Source organism: Salmo trutta, chromosome 14 (genome assembly GCF_901001165.1).
Source record: "Salmo trutta chromosome 14, fSalTru1.1, whole genome shotgun sequence".
Taxonomy (NCBI): domain Eukaryota; kingdom Metazoa; phylum Chordata; class Actinopteri; order Salmoniformes; family Salmonidae; genus Salmo; species Salmo trutta.
The window spans coordinates 59,322,131-59,349,997 of record NC_042970.1 but is presented as its reverse complement, the minus strand read 5'-3'; the positions used below and the strand labels follow the sequence as shown (position 1 = coordinate 59,349,997).

Sequence of the window (27,867 nt, the reverse complement as noted above, 5' to 3'; positions counted from 1 at the left end):
AAGCCCCGCATTATCTCAGCTCCCTGGTCACCATAGCAGCACCCACCCGTTGCACGCGCTCCAGCAGGTATATTTTATTGGTCACCCCCAAAGCCAATTCCACCTTTGGCCGCCTTTCCTTCCAGTTCTCTGCTGCCAATGACTGGAACGAATTGCAAAAATCACTGAAGCTGAAGACCTATATCTCCCTCAATAACTTTAAGCATCAGCTATCAGAGCAGCTTACAGATCATTGCACCTGTACATAGCCCATCTGTAAATAGCCAATCCAACTACCTCATCCCATATTGTTATTTTATTTATATATAACAAAAAAATCCTCTTCTCCTTTTTTACCCCAGTATCTCTACTTGCACATTCATCTTCTGCACATCTATCACGCCAGTGTTTATTTGCGAAATTGTAATTATTTCGCCACTACGGCCTATTTATTGCCTTACCTTCCTAATCTTTCTCAAAAACATGTGAAAACACAAAAAGGTGTCTGGACCCTTCTATAACATGCCATTTACATCAAAATAGGGATTTGGTTGTAAAAAAGGAAACTTCTCCTTTAAATTATTTTAACGATGTGTGTGAACCCTGGATGACTGACAGGGAGCGCTGTATTGAAGCCACAACGCAGCCATTTTGGTTCCTTTAGAAATGCATTAATTAAATGTCAACATTCATTTTTTGACAAGTATATTCTATTACAGACACCTTAATGCATACTTTTAAAATTATATTATGTGAACTGAACACTAATGTTACTGTCCACAAAGAAATACTGAAATATGCATAATTTTGACCTTGAAACATTAATGAAATACTGTAGAATTCCATACGTTCCTATGGAGGACTGCTCCTTCTGAGGAGTACTAACGTGGCGGCCGGTGGCTTCAAAGCCTCCCGTTGGTCAATACATAGCATCAGCAATCCAGGGTTTGTTTTGAAATACCAAAAATCAAACATTTAATCCAATCCGATTGCAGAAATCAGAAAAGTCTTAAAAAACTGGGCCCAATAGCGAGAGGGTTTACTCCATCAAAATCTGTCAACGATAACCAGACCGCCTGCCTTCCCGCCATTGGGACGACTCCCATTGTTAGGGCGGAGACAAGACCATCTCATCATTATTTACAGTATCTCTGCCTATGAGAAGGCAAGGAGAAGCAATTACCATAATGTTCATACCTGTCCAGTCCTTTCAGAACTACAGGAATGCCTAGTGAGGAAGAGCTAGAGCCAGAGGTAAATTTCAGATTCACTTGCCACTAAGAAGTAGCACTCATGTCAGTCTCTCTATTTTCCCCTCTAGATGGGGCTACTGCTCTGCTGTACCAGTCATTCCAGACCCTCCTCCTTGGGATTGGGTCCATCAAGGAGCCCATTTCATTATTTCATCAACTTGTAAACAGACCGCTGCTTGTCGCATTTGAGAGTGGGGTAAATAGCCTACTAGTCATCATATAGCAATTTAACATGACTTTTTCCCCTCTCCTCATAATACTAATAATATTATCGCAGTGTTGTTTCCTCCCCTCAAATCACATTGGCATAATAGTAAAATGGGCTCATAAGCACAGACATACTGCTGTGAGAGTGTATGGTTGTTGTTGTTTACCTGTGGAGCTGCTTGTGATGTGGGAGAGGTCACTGTGGCTCACAGAGCTCTGCTGACTGCTGGGGTGAACCTGAATGGCCTGCAGCTGCTGGCCCATCCCTCCACCTGAGAAAGATGCACACACACCTAGAGTGAGAATATTCATTTTCCATTCAACTATTCTGCTATTTTTGCACACTCTTTATAGAGGCCAAGTTTGCATGTTACCTCTGCTAGGCACATCACTACAGTTGGGTGGTAAATATGAACGGGTTAGTTATGAGTGTGTATCAGTGAAATGGTGTGGACCAGTTAAGTGGCTGAGCAAGGGTTAACTGACCTACCGAAAAGTAACACAGACTCCCCGTCTATACCGCTGTCATATATGCTATTTAACACAAAAATGTGTTCCATTTGCAGCCGTTGTGATTTTACAAATGAAGTACTTGGGATATTACTACGGACAATTTTAAAGAATGTGCATAGCTGTTAGCCCACTTTCACTACAGTTCATGGAAGATGAACACCAAGTGAGATATAAAACTGACACAAGCAATGTTCCATCTCAGCTGCGTGCGTCCGCTGAGAGAAGCACGAGACTCAACTTTCTAGAGTTTTCCCTGTTCGTTAACACTATCAATGTTTCCCTTTACTGTGGCAATTGTGATTGAATCAATGCAATATTAGTCACTTTTAATGCAACATACCGAAACAAATACTATGCAAGACTTCATATGCAAAACTAACTAAGAGATTTTGTTGTAGGCAGAACGCATCAGAGTAGGAATCTATCGCATTGACACACGACTCAGCCCATACTCTACACAGACCGGTGCAGCATAACCAAATCAGAGCTGCAGGAGGCCTATATGCAAATAGACCATTGCCATACAGTAGATCGATCTGTGCAATTGACTTTGAACTGGACTGTGTTTACAGCATGAGCGACTGAGTAGATGCGCTTGTTTTGAGATCAAGGCAAGAGCTGCATGTAGCCATGTGTGCACATTTTGTTCATATCCTTTGCAAGTTAGTGAGTTATTAGCCCATCTATAGATAATTTATAGTCAGCAAAAGGATAGTGACTGCTTCCTACAAGAGCACAAAATGTTTCTAACATTTCTAAACATATTCTTAAAAGGGAGAGTTATATTTTGAGACAGGCTTGAATAAGTTAAGTAGCCAACGGGCAGCAAAATTAGTCTGATGCTCTGTAATAATGGTATGGGAATAATAATGCATTTTATTTTGTAAAGTGCATTATTGCATCAAACACCACAAGATTTTCAGTCACCTCCTTGTCTGAAGGACAAGTGGATAAACAGGTAAATGTCAAACGCTGCAGAGTCTCATGGAATGTAGGCCTACATTGAACACCACCCATTGGCTGCTACTGTAGGCTGAATGATAGCTGTTCTCTCTCTGTGCTAAAAGTTTATGGGATGCATTTTCTCCATTGTTTTTGATGGTAGGCCACTCTGGTAGGCCTACTTTATGCTCAAATAGCCATAGTAGCCTACTTGGCCACTGTTAAAACTGTAACTTAAAGTAGCTACAGCCTCAGTGTTCACAGTAACCGCACGCTGGAAGTTTTCACAATGTTCAAGTGCACTAAAAAAAAAACATTGGACACAAGTGTGGAACTTTCTTTCAACTCCTGCTTTTTTCCATTCGCTAAGACAACTGATAAAACCCTGGGGGGTTCTTTTTAACCCTGCTCAAAAAATAACTTGGGGCGTCGGCTTGCATATGTGGACAAAGCCATCTTTTCTATTTCTTGTGATAACAGTGGTGCTACACACAATCAGTAACAGCCTTAATGCCACCCCCCACACCCTCATTCAGTAACAAACACTGACCAGTGAACAGACTAAAATATCCTCTCTCCTATATTCCTGTCCCTATCTACACACCGACTGCTACTCCTCCCGCTCCTCGTACCTAAAATATAGCTACTGTTTACCCTTCCATGAGTCTTCATTATCCATCCTTATTGCCTCCCTTTGTCCTGTCAACAAATGAAGCCTCTCCTGTGACTGCTTGCAAGATGAGCACCATATTTAAACCTCATAAGAGTTCATTCAAACCTGCTTTCTCACTGCATTGTAAATGTTAGTTTTTTTTGCCTTTATCGATATGTAAAGAGATAGACTAAAGCCCAGGAAGAGACACTGATACAGGCTCAAACAAACATACATACAGAGAGAGAGAGAGAGAGAGAGACACCGAGATGCATAGAGAGATAGTGAGGTAAAGGCAAACCTAGAAAAGGACGCTAACAGACAGACAGAAATATTGGGAGATACAGTTCTGAACAGCGACAAGAGATAGAAATTACTGGGATCCTCTGTAGCTAGATGCAAACAAACCGGGCTCAATTTGGAGACACTCGACACAATCTTAGAGTGAGAGATGCATGCAGACAGAGAGAGACAGACCCTAAATCCCAAATCATCCCCTTGGTGTAGATCAGAGAAGATCAGATGTGTGTAGCAATAGTGGTAGCTCCATCATGCCCTCTGATAGGTAAGGCAGAACGGTCAAAAAAAATAAAATTGGTTAAGCTGTACACTTAAGGCGGCTGCAGTCGCACAGAGAATAAATGAATCATTGAAGATTGTATGTTGTGCAGACCATTTCTTTCATTAAAAGGCAGAATTGTTGCCATATTGCTTGCCAAAAGTGTAGGAGCTAGGGGTTGATTTGCAATTCTGGAAAGGTTGATGCTTGGAAGTATCGTGGCATGGAAACAAAACATGACGCGGTGGGGTGAAGAAGCCCCTGACCTGTGAGCGAGACAGTTGCAGGTAGGCGGAGCAGGGTGGTCTGCTGGCCCTGCTGTGTGTGCCCTGCGGTAGCTGTGGTGATGCTGGTCTGGGCCAAGGGGCCCTGGAGGGCCTGCAGCTGACTGAGAGGAATGGTGTGCGTGCCAGGGGGAAGCGGTGCGCCTAGAGGACGCGCAGAGAAGATTAGCGGTGCACAGGTCTCTCTCAGTGGAACTGACGCATAGACAAAGAAAACTCAAAAACACACAACACAGTGAGAAAGACGAAGATGGAGGGAAAACGGACACAGCCCCACAAACAAAACAGCCACAGATAATACAGCATGACTGACAAAACATACTCAAACACAGTCAGACATAACACAGCCTCACAGACAGAGCAAAGCCTCAGACAAAATACAGACCGCTTCACAGAACAAATACAACGTTACAGGGGGGGGAAAAAAACAGCCAGACAAACAGAGTCACAGACAAAAAAACACAGCCATACACACAAAACAGACAAACCACATGCACAAACACACACAATAAAACATTTTTATTGGGGTGCAATATTCTCAAAAACAAAACAAAAAGACAATTCTGAAGCAAGGGAACAATTCAGGGGGGTGAATAGAAGAAAATAAAGTTGGGTGCAACATGGAGGGGGTAAATGATAAGGCAAAGAAAGTGAGATAAAAAATAAAAACAGGAGACCCCCCCTTCACTCACCGGACATGAGGGTGAACCCTCCGGGTAGCATGACGCTCGTTGACGTGGCCGAGGTCTTCAGCACCGTGCCGTTGGCACTGCTGGTGGCACTGTGAGTATTGATGCCCGCCGAGACCTGCCAGCAGGTGGCAGGGATGCTGTTCTGCAAGTGCATGGCCACGGAGGAGGAAGTGGAGGATGAGGACGTCGACGTGGGTTGGGTGTTGACACCGGCAGGCAGATTGGCCATGGTGAACGTCGGCTTCATCATGTCCTGAGAAATGGAGAAAGCAGGAGAGATATATTTACGATATTGATCTGTTAACAGTGCATTTGGAGAGAGTCTTTACTTACGTAGCTTATGATATGTAGATAATTTGATAGCCAAATTTGTACAGATAAGGATGTACCAACCAAATGTATTTGCGTTCCCTCATGCCGAGAAACATTGCAGATAAATGATGCACTCTGTCCATCTCAGTCAGCACAGTTGGAGTGTTTTTAGATTTGACAAGTTGCTGATACACGTCAAGGATTCCATTGAAGGGCTAAGCTTCATCTCCTGGACACAAGTAGTTTGTGAGCAAGCTGGCGTGCTAACTATCTTTATGAAAATCAAAGCAAAGCAGATTCGAGTCTGGGGAAGGGAGGGGAGAGACAGCGATGAGATGAGATTCAATTTTGAACAAACAATGCTGGGAAATAATTAGAGGCGTAAGACCCCTCGCTTGAATTGGCAAACTATCAAAGAAAATAGTTAAATATGCTCATGTAGCTCACCAAGATCAAAGCCAAATAGCTCGCTTGCTTTGGTAGCAATTGTCAAGTAAAAAAAATATATATACTGTCCGTAAAATGTATATAGTATGTATAAGCTGAAAGTAGAAGCCTAAGAAGTGTTGTCCATTAGTTTAATCCAATTAGGGGAGGGATGGTAGGGTTAGTAAATAATAAAATGAAAATATATTTAAAAAAATATTTAAGATAATATACCGTGCATTCAAAAAGTATTCGGACCCCTTCCTTTTTCCACATTGTTACGTTACAGCCTTATTCTAACATGGATTAAATTAAACGTTTTCCTCATCAATCGACACACAATACCCCATAATGACAAAGCAAAAACAGGTTTTTAGAAATGTTTGCTAATAATTGTTTTACAGAAACTAAGCGCAAACCAGATGTGATGGCATATCGCTGCAGAATGCTGTGGTAGCCATACTGGTTAAGTGTGCCTAGAATTCTAAATAAAATCAGTGTCACCAGCAAAGCACCTCCACACCTCCTCCATGTTTCACGGTGTGAACCCCACATGCGGAGATCATCCATTCACCTACACTACATCTCACAAAGACAAATCTAAAATTTGGACTCATCAGACCAAAAGGACAGATTCTTGGCCAAAGAAAGTCTCTTCTTATTGGTGCCCTTTAGTAGTGATTTCTTCACCGCAATTTGATCACGAAGGCCTGATTCACGCAGTCTGCGCTGAACAGCTGATGTTGAAATGTTTCTTACTTGAACTCTGAAGCATTTATTTGGGTTGCAATTTCTGAGGCTGGTAACTCTAATGAACTTATCCTCTGCAGCAGAGGTAACTCTGGGTCTTCCTTTCCTGTGGTGGTCTTCATGAGAGCCAGTTTCATCATAGCTCTTCATGGTTTTTGCGACTGCACTTGAAGAAACTTTCAAAGTTCTTGAAATTTCAGGTTTGACTGACCATGTCTTAAAGTAATGATGGACTGTCATTTATCTTTGTTTACTTGAGCCGTTGTTGCCATAATATGGACTTGGTATTTTACCAAATAAGGCTAAATTCTGTATACAACCTTAAGCTGATGCATTAATTTGTGGAATTTATTTTCTTCTTAACTTTTAACAATGCACACCTGTTAATTGAAATGCATTCCAGGTGACTACCTCGTGAAGCTGGTTTAGAGAATGCCAAGAGTGTGCAAAGCTGTCATCAAGGCAAAGGGTGGCTACTTTGAAGAATCTCAAATATATACTGCTCAAAAAAATAAAGGGAACACTTAAACAACACATCCTAGATCTGAATGAAATAAATAATCTTATTAAATACTTTTTTCTTTACATAGTTGAATGTGCTGACAAGAAAATCACACAAAAATAATCAATGGAAATCCAATTTATCAACCCATGGAGGTCTGGATTTGGAGTCACACTCAAAATTAAAGTGGAAAACCACACTACAGGCTGATCCAACTTTGATGTAATGTCCTTAAAACAAGTCAAAATGAGGCTCAGTAGTGTGTGTGGCCTCCACGTGCCTGTATGACCTCCCTACAACGCCTGGGCATGCCCCTGATGAGGTGGCAGATGGTCTCCTGAGGGATCTCCTCCCAGAACTGGACTAAAGCATCCGCCAACTCCTGGACAGTCTGTGGTGCAACGTGGCGTTGGTGGATGGAGCGAGACATGATGTCCCAGATGTGCTCAATTGGATTCAGGTCTGGGGAACGGGCGGGCCAGTCCATAGCATCAATGCCTTCCTCTTGCAGGAACTGCTGACACACTCCAGCCACATGAGGTCTAGCATTGTCTTGCATTAGGAGGAACCCAGGGCCAACCGCACCAGCATATGGTCTCACAAGGGGTCTGAGGATCTCATCTCGGTACCTAATGGCAGTCAGGCTACCTCTGGTGAGCACATGGAGGGCTGTGCGGCCCCCCAAAGAAATGCCACCCCACACCATGACTGACCCACCGCCAAACCGGTCATGCTGGAGGATGTTGCAGGCAGCAGAACGTTCTCCACGGCGTCTCCAGACTCTGTCACGTGCTCAGTGTGAACCTGCTTTCATCTGTGAAGAGCACAGGGCACCAGAGGCGAATTTACCAATCTTGGTGTTCTCTGGGAAATGCCAAACGTCCTGCACGGTGTTGGGCTGTAAGCACAACCCCCACCTGTGGACGTCGGGCCCTCATACCACCCTCATGGAGTCTGTTTCTGACCGTTTGAGCAGACACATGCACATTTGTGGCCTGCTGGAGGACATTTTGCAGGGCTCTGACAGTGCTTCTCCTGCTCCTCCTTGCACAAAGGCGGAGGTAGCGGTCCTGCTGCTGGGTTGTTGCCCTCCTACGGCCTCCTCCACATCTGCTGATGTACTGGCCTGTCTCCTGGTAGCGCCTCCATGCTCTGGACACTACGCTGACAGACACAGCAAACCTTCTTGCCACAGCTCGCATTGATGTGCCATCCTGGATGAGCTGCACTACCTGAGCCACTTGTGTGGGTTGTAGACGCCGTCTCATGCTACCACTAGAGTGAAAGCACCGCCAGCATTCAAAAGTGACCAAAACATCAGCCAGGAAGCATAGGAACTGAGAAGTGGTCTGTGGTCCCCACCTGCAGAACCACTCCTTTATTGGGGGTGTCTTGCTAATTGCCTATAATTTCCACCTGTTGTCTATTCCATTTGCACAACAGCATGTGAAATTTATTGTCAATCAGTGTTGCTTCCTAAGTGGACAGTTTGATTTCACAGAAGTGTGATTGACTTGGAGTTACATTGTGTTGTTTATGTGTTCCCTTTATTTTTTTGAGCAGTGTATATAAAATGCAACATGGAGTGTTGGTCCCATGTTTCATGACCTGAAATACAAGACACATTTTTTCCATACGCACAAAAAGCGTATTTATCTCAAATGTTGGGCACAAGTTTGTTTTCATACCTGTTGGTGAGCATTTCTATAAGTATTTCTGTGTAATAAAACTATTTTATGGGGGGAAACTTTCTGATTGGCTGGGCCTGGCTCCCCCATGGCTGTGCCCCTGCCCAGTCATGTAAAATCTATAGATTGGGGCTTAATGAATTTATTTAAATTGACTGACTTCTTATGAACTGTAACTCAGTAAAATCTTTGAAAGTGTTGCATGTTGCATTTATATTTTTGTTCAGTATAGTGTAGATCAGGGGTGTCAAACTCATTCCGTGGAGACCCTAGCGTCTGCAGGTTTTTGTTTTTTTCCCTTTCAATGAAGCCCTAGACAACCAGGTGGGGAGTTCCTTACTAATTAGTGACCTTAATTCATCAATCAAGTACAAGGGAGGAGCAAAAACCCGAAGACACACGGCCCTCTGTGGTGTAGAAAATCATTGTACCATCTAAACCGATGTGAAATATATTTTCCATAACCAAAAATATTGTATTTTAAGCTGTTTGAAGCTGGTGTACAAAACTTTAACCTCTACAGGATGGGTATCCCTAAACCGGGACGGTTGTTGCTAACGTGTGCTAATGTGACTAGAATGAAGTTGTATACAACAGCCAACTTTCCGGGACATAGACATACGGGCAGAAAGCTTAAATTACTGTTAATCTAAATGCAGTGTCCAATTAACAGTAGCTATTACAGTGAAAAAAAGACCATGCTATTGTTTAAGGAGTGCACAATAACAAAAACGTTTTATCATGGCAACAGGTTTGATACATTCCCCTCTGAAGGTAAATAATGTACTTCCATTCAGTAATCTTGCTCTGATTTGTCATCATGAGGGTCCCAGACATAAAATGTAGCATAGTTTTGTTTGCTAAAATACATTTTTTATGTTCAAATGTAGGAACTGGGATCTACAGTTTGACCCCACTGCTGTCTCTGGCTCCACACCGACCCTGCCCAGACATCTAGATGTGTGAAAGTGTATAAGCTAATGATCCACTACGTATGACATTCCTGGGAGTGTGTCAACTTACATTTTTTATTACCATTGCATTTTTGTATATTCTATATAGTTATGTACTTAAATGTATAAATTGATCAATTCGCCACATTTGGGCAAACTCCTGGCAGACTTGATTCATAATAATGCGCAGTAATGTAATTCTTCACCGGACCAGTCTGAAACTTTGCACATCTAAATTACAGCTAGACTCCTATCCTTTCTCTTGCATTTCAAAGATGATGGGGATGAATGTTTTTTTGTTTATCTTCTACAAGATCTAAGGTGTTATATTCTCCTACATTAATTTCACATTTCCACAAACTTCAACGTGTTCCTTTCAAATGGTATCAAGAATATGCATATCCTTGCTTCAGATCCTGAGCTACAGGCAGTTAGATTTGGGTATGTCATTTTAGGCAAAAATTGAAAAAAGAAAATGAAAAAAAAAAGAAGAAAAAAAAGGGGTACGATCCTTTTAAGGCTTTTAAGTAAAACACGCAAAAAAAACACCATAAGTACAGCAAGCATAGAAAAAGTGCATATAAAACAGATATACTGCTTCATAGACTTGCTTTCAATGAGAAAGACAGATTTATAACACACATTTCTATGTGAATTTGGCCAGGTCGCCCAAACGTGATATATTGCAGCTTTAAGTGAATCATGTGTTAAATGAGATGAAAAGGAGACTGGAGTGCCACTTTAACAGTTGCCATGTACTTTCTGAGCTTGCATTGGGTGTATTCACCGTTAACTGCATTGTTTACGTGTGTCCTGTTTATAGCGCAGTGGAGAGAAAATGCACAGATGTGTGCCGCAGTTCTACTAAGATGTGACTGTTTGGCTTAGTAATAAACAAAAACCGCAACAAAAGATCATGCAAGGGGGAAACTTGTACAGCAATATTTGGGCAGTAGGCTGGCCGGCTACTAGTCAACTGCAGGACATGTCAAGTGTGTCGACAGCAATGCTGCGTTCAGCCGCACCTTTGTTCCAGCAGCGCTAAAAATGAACGTTTGAAGCGCTTATGGAAATGTCAAAATAACATTTGTTAGTGGTGATACTTAGTTCCATTGAATATACAGTCAGAAACCTAATTAAATGATCAATGACACACACACAAAAAAAACATACAAAAGGAGAAAAATCTTCAGAAACGGTATCGAATTCAAGGTACAGCATGTAAAAGGAACCGGTGTCAAACTGTCAACGATGGGACATTTTAACCATGGCCGTTTTGGGGGCCCACAGGGAGGTACTACCTCAAGGGGTGTCAAACTCATTCTACTGAGGGCCGAGTGTCTAAGTTTTTTGTTTTTCCCCTTTCAATTAAAACCTAGACCAGGTGAGGGGAGTTCCTTACTAATTAGTGACCTTAATACATCAATCAAGTACAAGGGAGGAGAGAAAACCCGCAGACGCTCGGGCCTCCGTGGAATGAGTTTGACACTTGTACTACCTGAATGTGTCCAATTAGAACAAAATTTGTTGCTTCCTTGTTTGCAAAACATTTTGCTACGGTGTGCCCTACTGAACACAATCCTGTTGGGGAATGGAGTGTTTGAGTTAGTTCGTACGAACATATTTGCAAAAAGAAACCAACTCAACTGACCGCATTAATTGTCTTGCATTCATTATCGTGCATTCTAGTCTAGGGCACTTGGTTTCCTTTTCTTTCTAAAGGACATCTACATTAGCCTGTATTTATTTTTTAACCCAGGCGCCCGTCCTCGCAGGAGGCCTTTTGGTAGGCCTTCATTGTAAATAAGAATTTGTTCTTAACTGACTTGCCTAGTTAAATAAAGTTTTTTTTTAAAAAAAGCCTATTTGAACAAGTTATCCCTCTGAGCATAAGTCCATTTCCTCCTCCATAAACATTTGCTGAACGAGTCTCTTCCAAAAGAGAGGAGGGGACAAAACTAGTAAACAAACAACCCGAGGGCCTCGCGGCTCACCTCCTGTCAGGGAATACCACCACGCAACAAGCTCCCAGCCGGTCTCTTTACTGAGAGTAAAGCAAACAATGAAAAACTAGGTTACGAGTGTTATGCCCTACTAAGTTTGCTTTGGATGGCCTGCTTCTTGTTATGACACTGACTGTGGGCGTCTGTCTGGCTGTGGTCTGATTGATTGAGTCCAGAACCCCAGCCAAGCCCACTTTTGCTCCTGAATAGCGTCCCTGTCCATCTGTATTTCAGTGTTCCTGACAACAGCTTCCTTGCACCAGTGTGCGGATCTACCTCGTCTTCTGTACTGTCTTTCTATCAGTGCTTTGCACAACACCACGACTGAGAGGTGCCTAGTCAGACAGACAACCCTTTAACCTCATTTTAAAAAAGCAATTTCCTCTCCACAGAGTGAACAGTGAGGATTCCTCCCACCACATCAGCTGTGAGCCGAAGTAGTACCGTGGTTCATCAACGACCAATTATATTTCAAAGCAAGTCTGGCTCTTGGTTGAGTAAAGAAGCTTAAGGAGATGAAAAAAATCCCCCGAATACTAGCCACAAACGCTGATAATCTAACACAGAATTAGTTTCCATTTCATCAAACTAACTGCGCATCATGATGACATGATTTGTTGTCACTTGTCATAAGCTTCTCTGCTCTAAAATGAGGGTCAATGGGCCAGCCATGAATCCAAAAATATTGATGTGAACTTGTGTAGCTCACGCTATAATTCCAAAGCGAAAGTGTAGGCCTGTGCCTGGTAAATGAGCCAACTACATGACCATCCGAGGAAGCTACCATTTCTTCCCCTCTGCATTAAACCAGGTGAGAGATGAAACTTTGACCTCAAGTGGACAATAAAGCTCAAGACTAGCCCAACGAAGGCCTTTTATTTACTCAAGCAAAAGATTTAGCGTCGGGTAGGCGTACGTCGCTGAACCTCCTCACATAGAGCTCACCACGTTTCCTTGAAAATCATGGTCTCCAACCAACGCTGAACACAGCTGCAGCTTATATGGAATGCAAGCAGCCCTCTGCCAAGAGAGGAACTAGAGGAAACCATCCCATATATGGACAAAGAGGCCAAATCTTATTTTTATCAATCTGCTGTGAAGCATTTCAGATGTGTTTATTTTTCATATGCTCATGAATAACAGTGAAGTCTAAGGAGACTTAACCGTTAACCCATCGGTCAGCTTTGGTTAAAGGACCCTGTAGTGATGTCAACCGTTTAAGCAATATTATATCCTGTGAGGTTGTAATATGACTTTGATCCAACAATTTTTGTTGTTGAGTAAATACATTGTTTTGGTGGCTACAAAAGGTTTCTCTGGCTGGGAAGTTTGTTCTCCCACACACTTTTTACCAGAATAGGTGAAACTACCACTGGCGAGTGCCTTTAATTCTAACACAGTCTGAGATTAAGACAGCCAACACCCTTTTCAAGGGATGTTGAATGCTACTACAAGTTAAGACATTCTACACGGGTTTTCTTTCCGGCACTGCATAGTAACCTAGGAAACCTCTTCAGTTCTGAAGCCTGTGCCCATTTCCCAACAGGAGAAAGAATAAACAGAGCAACAATATACCTCTTACAGATTATTATTATTATTATTATTATTATTATTATTATTATTATTATTATTATTATTATTATTATTATTATTATTATGCACAGTAGGCCAAAGAGTGACATCAACATGTTTGTTGATCTATTAGTTCGAAAATCACCTCCATGCAACTGCTATGCTAAAGTCACCATATAAAGACAGCATTAGGCAACTTGATGCGTGGTAACCCAGGTGCTCTGAAGCAGCTATCCGTGGCGTTAATCCCAGTAGACTGTCTAACCACCTCACCTTGGTGGGCTCCGCACAGCCGTCACCCTCCGACACCTGGTAGGTGAGGTCCGTCTCCTCGAAGCCTGTGGCGCTCATGCGCTGGTCAGTGGACGGGTCGTTGCGGGGCGGCGAGTCGGGCGAGTTGAGGCACGTCTGGATGAGCGCCTTGCCCGTCTCACTGGTAATCATGGGCTGGAGCTTGCGTGTGGCAAATGTGTAGACGTGTCCCGTCTCGCTGGCCACCAGGAGGAGGACCTGGGTGCCCGTTAGAGTGGAGAGCTCGTAGGCCTGGGGGAGTGGGAAGAGGGATGAGAGAGCGTCAGGCATTAAATCAAACTTAATGTAGCCCTTTCCACCCACATCCCTGTCATCCCGTATACGGGTTGAAAAATGGCAGAGTTTGTCATTGATAAGTGCCTGCATTGGAACGCAGTGGCTGTAGAATAACATGCTATACATGGCACAGAGCTCAGGTTCACCACTTCACAGTGCTGTATGGGTTGACTGATAGCTGTTCTAAAGTTGAGCATGTGCACAACAAGAGGCCCCCCATCCCTCCAGCTAAACTGGGCTACTTCCGCACATTTGTTGTCTGAGTGAGGGAAATGCTGTAAAATCGAGAGGAGTCGATGTGTTCTGAAAGATGAGACGTTGAGGGTTATAATAAATACCGCTTTGATGTGTGCTTCACATTACCATATTTGAAGACATGTAATTTACAGTATCAAGCTTTATGAGCGCTGTTTGAGCCACAGTTACAAGGACGATATGCGTTATACCCTGGGTTGTCCTGAACACAATGAGCTTATGTTTGTCGTATTGTGAAGAAAATTAGACGCGGAACACGCACTTGAATGCACGGATTCTATATGCACCAAAATTAATCTGTTTCTCTGAAGTGCCTTTTGAAAGCCTAACACTGTGAGATCATATTTTATAACGTGGCTAGCCATGTTGGCAATAGAAAAAGCTTTCAAATTATGCCCACCTGAGTGTGCTTGCCTCAGTTCCTCAATGGCAAAGCTAGGAGAGCTAAAAAAAAAAACAGCCAACACTCCTTTCTTTCCTTGAGTCAAAAGTGCATTGAAATTACTTAGGAACTGTACACAGCTTGGGGAGGTGTGTGACCTCTTGGAGACATCAGTTCGACCCCTCACTCCAAACCATTGTAAATCGTTTTCTTATCTTGCACCTACTCCAAAATGTAAATTAATATTCTTATTATGTTACTGAATGTGCAGTATCTGAGTATTTTTATATGTCATTATTGACAAATGCTGTGAAAAGTACAGTAAAAGGCCTTCCGGGTGGCGCAGTGGTCTAAGGCACTGCATCGCAGTGCTAGCTGTGCCACCAGAGACTCTGGGTTCGAGCCCAGGCTCTATCGCAGCCGGCCGCGACTGGGAGGCCCATGGGGCGGCGCACAATTGGCCTAGCGTCGTCTGGGTTAGGGAGGGTTTGGCCGGCAGGGATGTCCTTGTCTCATCCCGCACTAGCGACTCCTGTGGCGGACCGGGCGCAGTGCACGCTGACCAGGTTGCCAGGTGTACTGTGTTTCCTGCGACACATTGGTGGGGCTGGCTTCCGGGTTGGATGCGTGCTGTGTTAACCTCTCTAGGGTAGGGGGCAGTATTTTCACGGCCGGATGAAAAACGTACCCAAATTAAACGGCCTACTACTCGGGCCCAGGAACTAGAATATGCATATTATTAGTATTATTAGTGGATAAAAAAACGTACCCGATTTAATCTGGTTACTAATCCTACCCAGTAACTAGAATATGCATATACTTATTATATTTGGATAGAAAACACTCTGGAGTTTCTAAAACTGTTTGAATGATGTCTGTGAGTATAACAGAACTCATATGGCAGGCAAAAACCTGAGAAAAATCTAACCAGGAAGTGGGAATTCTGGTGCTTGTAGTCCTTTCAAGTCATTGCCTATCAAACAGTGACTTTTGCACTTCCTAAGGCATCCACTAGATGTCAACAGTCTTTAGAAAGTTGTTTGAGGCGTCTATGATGAACAGAGAGCGAACAGAGGAAATTGGAAGTTGTTGACTCAGGAAAGTACTGGCGTTCATTGGCGCGCATTCACGTGAGAGTTAGCTGTGTTCCAAAACGTTTTTCAAGACATTGCAATCGTCCGGTTGGAATATTATTGAAGTTCTAAGTGAAAAAGGCCCTAAAGATTGATGCTATACAATGTTTGACATGTTTGAACGAACGTAAATATAACTTTTTTTACTTTTGTCGTGACATTTTCCGCGCGCTTCCTACATTTGGAGTAGCTAACTGAACGCGCTAACAACAAGGAGCTATTTGGACATAAATTATGGACTTTATCGAACAAAACAACATTTATTGTGGACCTGGGAATCCTGGAAGTGCCTTCTGATGAAGATCAAAGGTAAGTGAATATTTCTAATGCTATTTATGATTTAAGATGACTCCAAAATGGCGGGTATCTGTATTGCCTAGTGTATTTTTCTGAGCGCAGTACTCAGATTATTGCAAAGTGTGCTTTCCTCGTGAAGCTTTTTTGAAATCTGTCACAGCGTTTGCATAAAGGAGATGTTCATCTATAATTCTTTGAATAACAGTTTAATATTTTATCAACGTTTATGGTGAGTATTTTTGTAAATTGTTGTGCTGATTCACCGGCAGTATTGGAGGCAAAATATTTTCTGAACATCACGCGCCAATGTAAAAATGGGGTTTATGGATATAAATATGAACTTTATCAAACCAAAAAATGCATGTATTGTGTAACATGATGTCCTAGGAGGGTCATCTGATGAAGATCGTCAAAGGTTAGTGCATAATTTTAGCTGGTTTTCTGGTTTTTGTGACGCCTGTCCTTGCTAGGAAAATGGCTGTGTGCTTTTTCTTGTGTTGGAACTGTCCTAACATAATCTAACTTTATGCTTTCGCCATAAAGCCTTTTTGAAATCGGACAATGTGGTTACATTAAGGAGACGTGCACCTTTTAAAATGGAGTAAAATAGTCGTATGTTTGAGAACTTTGAATTATAACATTTTGTGGTTTTGAATTTGGCGCTCTAATTTTTCACTGGCTGTTGAATAGTGTGAACCGTGGGTGGGTAGCGTCCCACCTGCCCCAAGAGAGGTTAAGAAGCAGTGTGGCTTGGTTGGGTTTCGGAGGACGCATGGCTCTTGACCGTCGCCTCTCCCGAGTCCAAACGGGAGATGCAGCGATGAGACAAGACAGTAACTACTAACAATTGGATACAACGAAATTGGGGAGAAAAAGGGGGTAAAAAAAATGTTAAATAGAAAAGTACAGTAAATTTAAAATGCACAAAACAAAGGTTTGGATTCAGTCTTTGATCTGAAATAACCAAAATGTAATAATTTCCCCATAATCTCATGTTCTGGTTATGCATATGCTTTTTATAGTTCTTCTGTTAGAAACATTTCAATTGGGCCAGATCCACATAGGCCAATATCCATGAGTGTAAGGGGCTAAAATGCCTTTGAAACTGCAATACACTTTACAGTAAGACAATAGAGAGAGAATGTGATTGTCAGTGCACAAATGAATCATCCATTGATCCATTTTAATGCTAAGATAAATGTTAGAAATGGTAGCCAAATTCTAATAAATAAATAAAAGAACTGCTTAATCAACAAAAATCTCATCAGACAGACACTTGTCTGAGTAGACTTCTTTCGTTAATGGCGAACAGCACTTGCACACTGATGTTTCTATGGCTATATGGAGGTCACCAGATGTAGGCCCTTGCATACATCTTTATCAATATATTGTAACATTTGTGATAGGCTATACTGCACCTATTGCATTACCCTACAGTTGCAGTGAATAGTGGTGTAAGACAAAATGGATGAATTACTAAATTGATTTGCGTTTAGGATATAGGCCTAGAGTTTTTGTTCACAGGGTCTCAATGCAAAGTCATTTGAGACCTCATGAAAAGCTCTATATAGAGAGTTCTCATCTATACTATTCGTAGCCGTCTATTTACCACCACAGAACAAAGCTGGCACTAAGACCGCTCTCAACCAACTCTATAAGTCCATAAGCAAAGAGGCAAATGCTCACCCAGAAGCGGCGCTCCTAGTGGCCGGGGACTTTAATGCATGCAACCTTTAATCAGTTTTAACTCATTATTACCAGCATGTCACATGTGCAACCAGAGAAGAAAAACAAAATCCTAGACCACCTTTACTCCACACACAGAGATGCATACAAAGCTCTCCCCCGCCCTCCATTTGGCAAATCTGACCATAATTCTATCCTCTGGATTCCTGCTTACAAGCAAAAAAAATACAGCAGGAAGTAGCAGTGACTCGCTCAATATGGAAGTGGTCAGATGACACGGATCCTACGCTACAGGACTGTTTTGCAAGCACAGACTGGAATATGTTCCAGGATTCATCCAATGGCATTGAAGAGTATACCACCTCAGTCATCGGCATCATCAACAAGTGCATCGACGACGACGTCGTCCCCATAGTGACCGTACATACACATCCCAACCAGAAGCCATGGATTACAGGCAACATTAGCATCGAGTTAAAGGCTAGAGCTTCCGCTTTCAAGGAGCGGGACACTAATCCGAACGCTTATAAATCCCGCTATGCCCTCAGACGAACCATCAAACAAGCAAAGCATCAATACAGGATTAAGATTGAATCCTACTACAGGCTCTGACACTCGTCGGATGTGTCAGGGCTTGAAAACTATTACGGACTACAAAGGGAAACCCAGACGCGAGCTGCTCAGTGACTCGAGCCTACCAGATGAGCCACATGCCTTTTATGCTCACTTAGAGGCAAGCACACTGAAGCATGCACGAGAGCACCAGCTGTTCTGGATGACTGTGTGATAATGCTCTCGGTAGCCGATGTGAACAAAACCTTTAAACGGGTCAACATTCACAAAGCCGCTGGGCCAGTCAGATTACCAGGACATGTACTCAAAGCATGCACGGACCAACTGTCAAGTGTCTTCACTGACATTTTCAACCTCTCCCTGACTGAGTCTAATACCTACATGTTCCAACCAGACCACCATAGTCCCTGTGCCCTAGGAAGCGAAAGTAGCCTGCCTAAATGATTACAGCCCAGTGGCACTCACGTCGGTAGCCATGAAGTGCTTTGAAAGGCTGGTCATGGCTCACATCAACGGCATCCTCCAGGATACCCTAGACCCACTCCAATTCGCATACCGCCCCAACAGATGACACAATCTCAAACACACTCCACACTGCCCTTTCCCACCTGGACAAAAGGAACACCTACGTGAGAATGCTGTTCATTGACTACAGCTCAGTGTTCGACACCATAGCGCCCACGAAGCTCATAACTAAGCTAAGGATTAAGGGACTAAACACCTCCCTCTGTAACTGGATCCTGGACTTCCTGACGGGCCGTCCCAAGGTGGTAAGAGTAGGCAACAACACGTCTGCCACGCTGATCCTTAACCTGTTAGGGCTAGGGGGCAGTATTTACACGGCCGGATTAAAAAACGTACCCGATTTAATCTGGTTACTACTCCTGGCCAGTAACTAGAATATGCATATAATTATTGGCTTTGGATAGAAAACACCCTAAAGTTTCTAAAACTGTTTGAATGGTGTCTGTGAGTATAACAGAACTCATATGGCAGGCAAAAACCTGAGAAGATTTCATGCAGGAAGTGGCCTGTCTGACAAGGTGTTGTTGTTCTTGCCTCTGTTTATTGAAGACTGTGGATCTTAGCTGTAACGTGACACTTCCTACGGCTCCCATAGGCTCTCAGAGCCCGGGAAAAAGCTGAACGATATCGAGGCAGCCCCAGGCTGAAACACATTATCGCCTTTGCCAAGTGGCCGATCAGAGGACAAAGGGCTTAGGCGCGTGCCCGAGTCGACCCCATGCTGTATTTTCTTTCGTCTGTTTACCTAATTGCAGATTCCCGGTCGGAATATTATCGCTTTTTTACAAGAAAAATTGCATAAAAATTGATTTTAAACAGCGGTTGACATGCTTCGAAGTACGGTAATGAAATATTTAGAAATCTTTTGTCACGAAATGCGCCGTGCGCGTGACCCTTATTTACCATTCGGATAGTGTCTTGAACGCACGAACAAAACGCCGCTGTTGGAACATAACTATGGATTATTTGGGACCAAAACAACATTCGTTATTGAAGTAGAAGTCCTGGGAGTGCATTCTGACGAAGAACAGGAAAGGTAATCAAACTTTTCTAATAGTAAATCGGAGTTTGGTGAAGGCTAAACTTGCTGGGTGTCTAAATAGCTAGCCCTGTGATGCCGGGCTATCTACTTAGAATATTGCAAAATGTGCTTTCACCAAAAAGCTATTTTAAAATCGGACATATCGAGTGCATAGAGGAGTTCTGTATCTATAATTCTTAAAATAACTGTTATGCTTTTTGTGAACGTTTATCGTGAGTAATTTAGTAAATTGTTAGTAAATTCGCCGGATGTTTGCGGGGGGTATGCTAGTTCTGAACGTCACATGCTAATGTAAAAAGCTGGTTTTTGATATAAATATGAACTTGATTGAACAAAACATGCATGTATTGTATAACATAATGTCCTAGGATTGTTATCTGATGAAGATCATCAAAGGTTAGTGCTGCATTTAGCTGTGGTTTGGGTTTTTGTGACATTATATGCTAGCTTGAAAAATGGGTGTTTGATTATTTCTGGCTGGGTACTCTGCTGACATAATCTAATATTTTGCTTTCGTTGTAAAGCCTTTTTGAAATCGGACAGTGTGGTTAGATAAACGAGAGTCTTGTCTTTAAAATGCTGTAAAATAGTCATATGTTTGAGAAATTGAAGTAATAGCATTTCTAAGGTATTTGAATATCGCGCCACAGGATTCAACTGGCTGTTACGTAGGTGGGACGATTTGGTGCCACCTGCCCTAGAGAGGTTAACACAGGGGCCCCTCAGGGGTGTGTACTTAGTCCCCTCCTGTATTCCCTGTTCACCCACGACTGCGTGGCCAAACACGACTCCAACACCATCAACTTTGCTGACAACACAGCAGTGGTAGGCCTGATCACCGACAACGATGAGACGGCCTATAGGGAGGTCAGAGAACTGGCAGTGTGGTGCCAGGACAACAAACTCTGTGTACGGCCCAGTACATCAGTTGGGCCAAGCTTCCTGCCATCCAGGACCTATATAATAGGCGGTGTCAGCAGAAAGCCCATAAAATTGTCAGAGACTCCAGTCACCCAAGTTATAGACCGTTTTCTCTGCTACCGCACGGTAAGCGGTACTGGAGCGCAAAGTCTAGGACCAAAAAGTTCCTCAACAGCTTCTACCCCCAAGCCATAAGACTGCTTAACAATTAATAAAATCGCCACCGGACAATTTACATTGACACCCTTTTGTACACTGCTGCTACTCGTGTTTATTATCTATGCATAGTCACTTCACCCCCACCTACGTACATGTACAAATTACCTCAACTAACCTGTAACCCCGCACACCGACTCGGTACTGGTGCCCCCTGTATACAGCCTCGTTATAGTTATTCTTATTGTGTAACTTTTCATTATTACTTTTATTTTAGTCCACTACGTGAATATTTTCTTAACTCTTCTTGAACTGCACTGTTGGTTAAGGGCTTGTAAGTAAGCATTTCACAGTAAAGTCTACACTTGTTGTTTTCAGCCATGTGACAAAAAGTTTGATTTGATATAAATGCAAAACCATTCATACAAACTCATGAGCAACACTAACTGTTCCCTTTACCTGTAGACAATCACTCATATCTGGCTTTATTGAGCTCTACACAGCCCAAATCATTTCCCTAATTTATGACAAGTTATTCCTTTTTCTAACCAGCTTAATCCCTAAATCAAAATGACAGTACATTGATATTCAATGCAAACATTCTACAAATGTGCTCTGACAACACTGTTTTGGCGCAAACACACATAATTCCTTAGCACTGATGCAACGTGGTGTGTCAGCAAGCACATCATCTAACTACCAAGTATTTATTGATATTGGAGAGAACAATGAACGTGGTCTCTGGGCTGTGGTCCTACAAAGGCCAAGAGTGGAGAGAGTCAGGCTAGAGGTTATTGGGAGAGTAAGCGGTAAATGTTTCTGAACAAGCGCATTAGTTGCTTAGAGCAGTGCAAGGCCACGTTCAGATGGCAAACGTTGTGGAACATTGCAAATAGAAATGTCATGAATAGAACTAACGGGATTCCTTAATTAGTATGTCAGAAGGTCATGTTTGTTCTACAAAGGCTATTAGTACCACAACCCAGTGCCCTACTTAATACAGCCTAGACCAAGCTTCCTTCCACCATGCATAGCCATTTCTTAAAAGCTTTTAACAGGATCTCGGTGAGCACAAGCTGTTGTTTCCAAGGGGAACCCCACAGCCATGCATAACATTGTGGCTGTGTATGCAGCAGGAAGCATTGCTCTAACAAGCTCAGGGCTTCCAGGCACTATAGTAGTAGGAGGGGAGGGGATCTTTTTGGCAGCAGCCATTGGCCAGTTGTCTGTGTATGCTATTCAATGTATTCAAGCACTTTATGGTGCTCATAAAACTGGGACGACATCAGAAAGCAACCAGTGTTAATTAGAAAACAAGGCTACAAAGACAGGAAGAGGCAAACAATAGGAAGGAGAATATAGAGTTGAAGAGATTGAGCTAGTTAGGCCTAGCTCTCCTGTGTCCTCCACTTTGCAGCAACACTTTCTGTAGGTTGTCATTTGTGTGGACACCCACCCACACACCAACCCTGGGCCGGCAGGTAACCTAGTGGTTAAGAGCGTTGGGCCAGTAAGTGAAAGGTCGCTGGTTCGAATCCCCAAACCAGCATGGTGGAAAGATCTGCCGTTCACCCTTGAGCAACACAACAACTTCTCTCTGGGCGCTGATGACGTCAATTAAGGCAGCTGCCTGCACTTCTCTGATTCAGAGGGGTTGGGATAAATGTGGAAGACACATTTTGGTTGAATGCATTCAGTTGTCCAACTGACTAGGTATCCCCTTTCCCACACACTATATGCACAAGTGGCATTGCATCATTGCAGAGGGGAAGGAACCTTGTGGTTGCCTAGGCACCCACACAGTATCGCTCTGTAAGAGGGGGGGTTGCGTTGGCAGTGCACCATGGAGGAGCAGTGATAGCTCAAAGATGTGTGGCACATCAAAGCAGCGCCTTACTCCATCTTCCACATTGCAGTCTGATTTTCCAAGCGATCCAAAGCCTCCTGGGGTAGCAGGTAGCCTAGTGGCAAGAGGGGGAAAAATCTGCAAGGCAGTTTAACCCCCAAAGACACCTGCTCCCCGGGCGTCGTGGATGTCGATTAAGGCAGCCCCCTGCAACTCTCTGAATCAGAGGGGATGGGTTAAATGTGGAAGACACATTTTGGTTGAATGCATTCAGTTGTGCAACTGACTGACTTAGGTAGCCCCTTTCCTTGCCTGTATTTTGTAACAGAGGTTGCCAAACTTGTTTTTTTTGCCCCTCCCTGCTGCATACAGCACACCTGGGTACAAAAATCTGTGAAGTACCCCTGCCCTGAGTGGGATTGTTTAACTCCTGAAGGCCTTTGCAGACTGTACGTCAGAATCGGTCTTAAGATTATCGCGTTACACTGTGCGATATTACCAAATTAAAATATTGATATCAACCTGGCCAGATTGTATGACTTGCTTCAGTTCTGTCGTCACATTCGGCGATTAGCTTGCGAGGCTACGTCAACTGCAGCGGTGTGTTTGAGCTGCACATGTGCCGGCAGCACCAGCCTCACTCTATGCTCAGGCACGAGTGAACGGAGTTCACTGAAAGTATGCAACTAAAAGTATGCATCTTACAAATAGTTCACATACAAACTTTACATGTACGAACTCAGAATCAAAAACAGGCTTCCTCAAAATAACATGGTTGCTGTGGTAGAACATTGTGTATTTATCAAAATCCCATCAGGTGGCCTGATTTCATGCAGATGTGTCATGTAAACAAGATTAGGGACATTTTTCATTTTTGCACAGCATGTAGGCTAAACGTTTAAATCAAACTACTATATTAAATCTGAATATTCACAATAATCGTATTATTGTGTGCATACTCAGTGCTGGTTCTGTGTTCCTATTGGGCCAATCACCGAGATCAGCTCGTAACACCAGCCACACTACATGATAAAAAAGGCAACAACAAAAAAAAAAAATCGGACACTGCTAGAACTTTGTCGGAGCAGACCTAGACCCGGACACACTGAACGAGCCAAGACGTGCGACAATCGTTTATGACCTAAGAATATGCCCACGACATGGACATTTTGTATTTGCAAACCGTACAGTCTGCAAAGGCCTTGAGGTAAATCTACTCATAGTACAGTTTAGGTAGCCTAACAGATAACTGGCCAAGTTCCCTGAGCTTAAAGCCCCTTTGAGGAGGAATCATTAATTCCCAACCTAAATACCTCCCTGCTTCTCAACCCAAGTGATCTCCTTCACCACACACTTATTAGCCTGCGGACAAGGGTCGAGAGCTTCAAGTTCCTTGTGTGCAAATCACTAAGGACTTAAAATGGTCCAAATGGCGACAGCGCGTCTTCCCCCTCAGGAAGTTGAAAAGGTTTGGCATGGGCCCTCAAATTCTGAAAAAGTTATACATTGAGAGCATCTTGACTGGCTGCATTATTTTTTGGGGTGGCAGGTAGCCTAGTGGTTAGAGCGTTGGGCCAGTAACCAAAAGGTTTCTGGATCGAATCCCCGAGATGACAAGGTAAAAATCTGTCGTTCTGCCCCTGAACAAGGCAGTTAACCCACTGCTCGCTGGTAGGCCATCACTGTAAATAAGAATTTGTTCTTAACTGACTTGCCTAGTTAAATAAAGACTTTAAAAAAGAATCATTGCTTTGTATGGCAACAGCACCGCCCTCAATCGCATGGCACTACAGAGGGTAGTGCAGACAGCCCAGCACATCACTGGGTAGAGCTCCCTGCCATCCAGGACCTCTATATCAGGTGGTGTGAAAGGAAGGCCCAGGAAAATCATTAAAGACTCAAGCCACCAAAGACTTGTCTCTGCATCAAGTCTGACACCAACAGGCTCCTGAACAGCTTATATCCCCATGGCATAAGACTGCTAAATAGCACTGACACTCCAGCACACACATTTATACTGACTCTACACACACAATCATCATTTACACTGCTGCTACACACTGCTGTTTATCATATATCCTGATGCCTAGTCACCTTACCCCAGTATCCCTGCATATTGTAAATATGCTATTGGAACTGACCCTGTATATAGCTTCATACTTTTGCATGTTTTTGTAGAGCTTGCAAGGCATTTCACCACACTTGTGCACGTGACATTAAAACTTGACACGTGACCACAGGCCTGAGGAACACATGCATGCTGCTGCTGCTGTAGTCCCATTTGACAGACTTATCTAGGATGAGGTTATCGACCTACACATGATGACCCAACCTAAACGCAAATAGTGTCATACCTAACCAAACAGGCCAGATCAAACAATATTGAGCTACCTTGAAAAGAAAGTGGCTTTGGCAGCAAGTATTTGCATGCTCAGGTTTTTACTGGGCTATAACTTCGGGGAGGTGATTGCCGGAATGCATTAAAATGTTCTTCTCACCAGTCTCTATTGAGCCTCTGTAGAAGCGGAATTGCTCTACAAAGCTAATCAAGTCCTGGAAGTATATAGCAGCTCATGAAAAGTAGCTACTCTGGACAGCCTAATCAAGAACCCTTTATGAAAACATTGTGTTATCAATAACATCTATAATAGGGCCATTGAACTCAAATGAGTTCGCTGTAAGTTACCACATGAAAAAAATTATACTTGGCAGATAGAACTCAATCTCTATTGATGGTGTTAAATCAGGTTTCCTGGAAATTACAAAAGGTGTCCCGCAGGGTGTCGATTCTGGGTCCTGTACTTTAATGTTTACATTAACAATAGACTGGTCTGTAAAAAATATTACCTGTACGCCGATGATACTGTTGCATAGGCTATTGCCCCCATGGTTGACCAGGCTCTATCTGAACCACAGTCTGCCTTTATTGTATTACAGAAACACTTTGGCAAATTAGTAGTGAATGCAGCTATAACTCAGTATGTGGTTTTCTAGAGCGCATAAAAATATGTCTGATGATTTAAGCATATGAACTTTGGATGGTGTCCATATTGATCGTGTCAGTGCTTACAAATATCTAGCCATCTAGATAGATGAAAAGCTGTCTTTTAAAAAGCATATTGATGAGTTAGTTAAGAAGCTGAGAAAAATAGGCTTCTATAGAAATAGGTCCTGCCTCTCGCTAAATAGTAGAAGGCAGATTAGGACAGACGACGTCGACTGAACAGACTATGGCGACATCACCTATATGAATGCAGCTGCCACTTCATTAAAGCCGTTAGATGCAGTTTATCATAGTGCTTTATTACGGGCGATAATTTACTCATCACTGCATTCTCTACCAGAAAGTTGGTTGGCCCTCTGATGTCACGTAGGCTGATGTCACGTAGGCTGATACATTGCCATGTTCTCATTTATAAAGCCCTTTTACATAAAGTCCCACTGTACCTAACGTCATTACTAAACTTGAGACATACAAGTTACCACACCCAGTCTCAGGGTTGGCTGCCCCTACTGAGTTAACTAAAAGCAGATTTACCTTTCTTGTACCTTATTTGTTGAACAATCTTCAAAATGTGACGTTCTGGTGCTTCTATGGCAATTCAGAAAGCTGATTGAGGACCTTATTACTGATGAATGCGTTTGTTTTTTTATGACCGTGTTTTTCTTTCTGCTTGCATTTTGATGTGCATTTTCCTGTGATTTATGCAATTCAGAGACCTTGGTCTCAGTATGACTCAGTGATCAAATAAAAGGTTAAATCAATTAGTTAGCTATCTGGTCATCACTAGTTACCACAACCCCCGCCTATTTCTACAATTTCTCTTAAATTTGATTTTAAACCTAAGCACACTGCTAACCTTACGCCTTTCCTTAAATTAAGACCAAAAAGCACATTTTGGTTTTTATGAATTTTTACCATAGCGCCAACACTTGTGGCTGTGAAATGGAACGTCTGCGCAGGTGTGGGCGCATGAGCACAGGTTGGCAGCATGTCTGCAATGAAAACAGAGATAGACTACTGACCTTCTTCATAATGCCAGTCTTCCTCTTGCTAAAAGTTGTGTACCGCCGAAGTTTGTTGTCTATAAATTCCATTTTGATCTTGACTCGTCCGCGGGTTTTCTTGCCTGGCTTTGCCCCAGTTGCACCTCCCGTGACACCACCATAACCTCCCGGTGGTAGCCCCACAGACGTCGCCGACGCAGCGACTTCCATCTCAGCTCTCTCCCGTTTCACCCCTCTTCGGTCCCCGGCTGAACCCATGGTATCATCATCATCCCCGGAGTCGGACTCTGGTTCAGAGCCGCTGTACACCACCTCGGCTGAGTATTCTCTAATTCGGTCGTCAAACCTTCCACCTTCGGCACCACTCATGTTCGTTCCTGGGTTATTAACTTGCAGAGCGGTCAACCCAGTCCCATTTCCAGGTCGTGCGCCCCCTGCTCTTGTACCTATTCCTGCCCCGTTTCCCCCCAACATTCCGAACCTGTCCCCCAGGCCTTCAAACCTCTCGCGCCGCCGCGGTCGATGGACCCACTGGGTCTATGCGTAAATGAGCGATGTTGTGATCGAACAGAAATTATTCAAAAACGGTCCATTCCTCAATTTGTTGGTGCAAATTGCCTTGAAATCCAACTAACCGAGAGATAGCTAGCTAGTTAAATGGCATTTAGCTAGCGACTTTATCAACAAGTAAAGCCTAGCTAGCTAGCAATATAGTGCTGTTGCGTGTTCTCTGTGAGCTTTAGGAAACACGATCAAATGAATTAGCACAGATTAGTGTAAATGAAAGAAATTATCCATGGCATATACATTTACCATAACTGTGCAAAGTTGCAGTTAGAAGTTGTTTCCGCCTACAACTAATCAAACCCAACCCCCTACTCTTCTCCACATAAGGACATTTCAATTTACACCCATTGGTATTACTCCGCGATCACATATAGTTCACAACGAAAACGCTTGACCATTCCCAGTCTCTCTTCCAAAATAGATAATTTATGTTATTAACATCTGGAAATAGTCTCCCTTTGAAAATACATTTTAGATGTACAAGAGTAACACATTTAGCGCGCATGAATTCTATCTGGGGAAACGTTCTTTCGAGATCTACTTTCCGCCATATACAGCCATACAGTTCCTTTTATGGTGTTGTCGCTCCTTATTTGGTGAG

General features: G+C 43.1%; 1 protein-coding gene across 2 annotated transcripts in view; it reads right to left on the bottom strand.

Moving 5' to 3' along the window:
- LOC115208480 (serum response factor) overlaps window positions 1-27,581 on the bottom strand; it is a 31,309-nt gene extending 3,728 nt beyond the window's left edge. The window contains exons 1-5 of one of the 2 annotated variants that reach the window (XM_029776562.1): window positions 26,718-27,581; window positions 13,561-13,830; window positions 5,082-5,334; window positions 4,372-4,533; window positions 1,607-1,711 (exon numbers count right to left, since the gene is read on the bottom strand). In XM_029776562.1, the coding sequence (XP_029632422.1) occupies window positions 1,607-1,711; window positions 4,372-4,533; window positions 5,082-5,334; window positions 13,561-13,830; window positions 26,718-27,173 (1,246 nt within the window). In that variant the 5' untranslated portion in view covers window positions 27,174-27,581. The remainder of the gene's footprint in view (window positions 1-1,606; window positions 1,712-4,371; window positions 4,534-5,081; window positions 5,335-13,560; window positions 13,831-26,717) is intronic. The other variant, XM_029776563.1, reaches the window with a different exon arrangement.
- Between the last annotated feature and the right edge of the window lie 286 nt (window positions 27,582-27,867).